Source organism: Cibotium barometz, chromosome 45 (assembly GCF_041138505.1).
Source record: "Cibotium barometz isolate CiBa-2024 chromosome 45, ASM4113850v1, whole genome shotgun sequence".
Classification (NCBI taxonomy): domain Eukaryota; kingdom Viridiplantae; phylum Streptophyta; class Polypodiopsida; order Cyatheales; family Cibotiaceae; genus Cibotium; species Cibotium barometz.
In genome coordinates, this window is record NC_141090.1 from 25,994,633 (window position 1) to 25,997,457 (window position 2,825).

The 2,825-nt window shown below is 37.0% G+C and overlaps 1 protein-coding gene across 2 annotated transcripts; it reads left to right on the forward strand.

Annotated features, from left to right (window-relative positions):
* Positions 1 to 379: 379 nt before the first annotated feature.
* LOC147612567 (uncharacterized) lies at positions 380 to 2,039 on the forward strand. Of its 2 annotated transcripts, none has more exons than XM_086782818.1 (3): positions 380 to 453; positions 1,012 to 1,286; positions 1,820 to 2,039. In XM_086782818.1, the coding sequence occupies exons 2-3, from the start codon at positions 1,050 to 1,052 to the stop codon at positions 1,922 to 1,924; spliced, it is 342 nt and encodes a 113-aa protein (XP_086638944.1). In that variant the 5' UTR covers positions 380 to 453; positions 1,012 to 1,049; the 3' UTR covers positions 1,925 to 2,039. The 2 variants fall into 2 exon arrangements, with proteins under 2 accessions (XP_086638944.1, XP_086638945.1); XM_086782819.1 differs by having other exon boundaries at positions 1,829 to 2,039.
* The last annotated feature ends 786 nt before the right edge of the window (positions 2,040 to 2,825 follow it).

Consider the following 2,825-nt stretch of genomic DNA (forward strand, 5'->3'; position numbering starts at 1 on the left):
TATATTTGTGGTATATTCCCGATTTATAGCAATGCTAGTTTTGAGCACTGACTAGTTCGAATAATTATATCTTTTTCACCACTTAATATAACATTTTCTATACATGCCATTCGACTAGTGTCTCACACACACAAAAATGGGGCCCTTTAGTCTAATTTTTACGGCTCAAATTGAAAACAAATGGTTTTAAATTTGCCTAGCATTGAATTTAAGGAAGCAATTTTTTAAATATGTATTTTTTGAAAGGTAAAAATGGGTTCACCTTGAAGGCAATTCCTTTTTACACTGGTTACAAAAGAACTTACCTCTTTCACCATTTAATACATGGGTGTTTATGACATGCTCTATGCATGCCCATGGCCGCTTTGCTTTTAAAACATGTATTTTTTTTGTTGGTGATATAGGTAGCAGACTACCACAACATAGCTTAGCCTTGGATAAGCTTAATGTAAGGTTAGCCCTCTGTTAATATGCTAATAAGAGGTTAGGGTTGGCGTTGTGATAATCCTAAATAAATTAGGCGTAGCATTCGCTCCCATTACAATTAGGTATGATTATTAGTCTACATATGCAAGGCATAATTACTAGTCTACATATGCAAGAAGTTACATTGAATGAATAGATGATTTAGAGTGATATAAATCATCAACATAATTATCAACTATTTGCGTTTAGCCATTATTACTATGGCTATGTATATAATCTTTTTTAATTTCAGAGAATAGTCGTTTCAAATTATCAAAGCTGTGTAGGGTGTTCACTCCAATCAACCAAGCTAGGTTCATCTGGTAGTTTGTCAACCGCCTATAAAATGACCAATATTTGGAAGGGGGTGGCATTCTCTTGTGATACTTGGGTGTGTGTGGTTAGTATGGTGTGTATAGCTGGGTGAAATTCCTATGTGCTACTAAGAATGAAATAAGATCTCATCTATAATAAAAAAAATTACTACAATCCGAACATGCTTTCACAAAAATTAAACTAAACTAGCGTGCTTGTTTTGTTGAACAGGATCTGGCAAGAATCCCATATAATTAACTAATTCCAGCATGGGCAATGGCAACAAATCAAACCCTTGCACTCACAGGAATGAACTCCACGTGCTATCTGCTGAGATTTCAGCTTCTGTATTTGATGGGATTCATGCCGTCATCTCTCTCAACGTCCCCAAGAAGAAAGGCTTGTGGCCAGCAATCATGCAAATCCTTCACAACCATAACATAGAGATTGTCAACGCCACTCTCTGCACAAACAGCGAGACTGCTTTCCACTGCATACATTGCCAGGTAATGCCGACTTTATAATTACGGTCCTAATCCACCTTAATCCTTGCATCTTGGTTTAGGTCTTCGGTAATCAATGCTTATGCAACTCGAATGTTGATGCACGGAAGGTAAACAAGTCACTAATATGAATTGATCAATTCCAGCACGGTAGTTCAATTCAGGGGTAATAATTCACCCTCCCTTCCGTATGTATAATCATTAATTACTAAGTAATAGCAATTCCATAGCATGAAATATATTTGTTAAGACTCGGTCAATTAACGCTGATCAAACTGAAATGTTATGCGAATGCAAGAATGCGCTAATCATAATTTCAGGCTTAATCGTCCCTCCTTCTCTGGGGTGGCTTAAGTAGTTAACTATTACGGTTAAATGCTTGTCAGGATATACATAATTTGTTGTGTTAATGAATGTATGCATCGTACTGATTTAGGGCATGGTATTAAACTCATAATTTTGATGGTTAAGTAACGGACTAAGCTCATTGATGAAGGTTTAATGGCCGCTAATTACTTGTTATGCGTTTTGGCAAGCAACGGCAGCTGAAGGAGGAATCCGGCTTGGAAAGCGAGCACCTAGAGAGCTTATTCGACGATCTGTGTATGACTGAGCTCAACATCAAGCCATGCAGGGTGTGATCTTATATTTACCAAGATCACCCCCTGGATGGTTTATAAGACTACGTCACAGTATGTATATGGTTAGATATACTGCAAAACTGTTTGCAAGTTTCCTCGTGTGATCTTGTACTAATTCCCATCTTGTATTGCTTAATTTTTCTTTTAATTCCCTTGTATTGCGACCAAATTTCTACCTTGAATCCTATATATGATTATCTTCTTCTCTGAGAAATGTTTTGCAAACAAGTAAACCTAATTACCATCTAGGAGTCACAGGTTGATAAAAAAAACATGCTGAAAACTCAAGTAACCATGTCCTTGGGTTTTGGGTCCCATTTGGATAGCCATATGACCTCACATGGGTCTAGAAGTTGTGCTTAGAACATAGGTTTAGTTATAGTTTAGAATATCTGCTTGACTAATAATGGGATAGACGCTAAATATAGCAACACAAATAGATTTGCCTCAACTTTGGCTAAGTTCTCCACAATGATATACTTTGGCAGGCTAGTAATATTTTTCAAATGCATACATTTGGCTTAAGTGATATTGATGATTTCACTATACCAATGCTTGTTGTCCTTTAACTTTATTATTACCTTTAGCCTCCATTATCTCAACTTGATCTCTACTTTCTCCATGTTTGCACTTCACCTTGGTTCTTTTCCTTGTGTTAGCATCTTATTGAATTTATTGTAGGCGGTATCCAAACCATTGATTGTCTAGAATGTGTCTTATTTATAACCTTTAGTGACAAACTCTCTCGTACAACCACCTTGAGCCTTTGTCTTTGACGTCACCACACGTGAACCCACTTTGATGGCCCTTACTCTAATTTTACTCCACGTGAACCCCTTTTTGTGTATGCATTGCTTTTGTCACTTAGTCCTTACTAGGTGCTTGGCTCCTAGAGTGTAGC

Bases quoted from the DNA above. Each gene is read 5' to 3' on its own strand.
- LOC147612567 (XM_086782818.1), top strand. From the start codon at position 1,050: ATGGGCAATGGCAACAAATCAAACCCTTGCACTCACAGGAATGAACTC. The intron at 1,287-1,819 runs GTAATGCCGACT...CGTTTTGGCAAG, and splicing joins TCCACTGCATACATTGCCAG to CAACGGCAGCTGAAGGAGGA.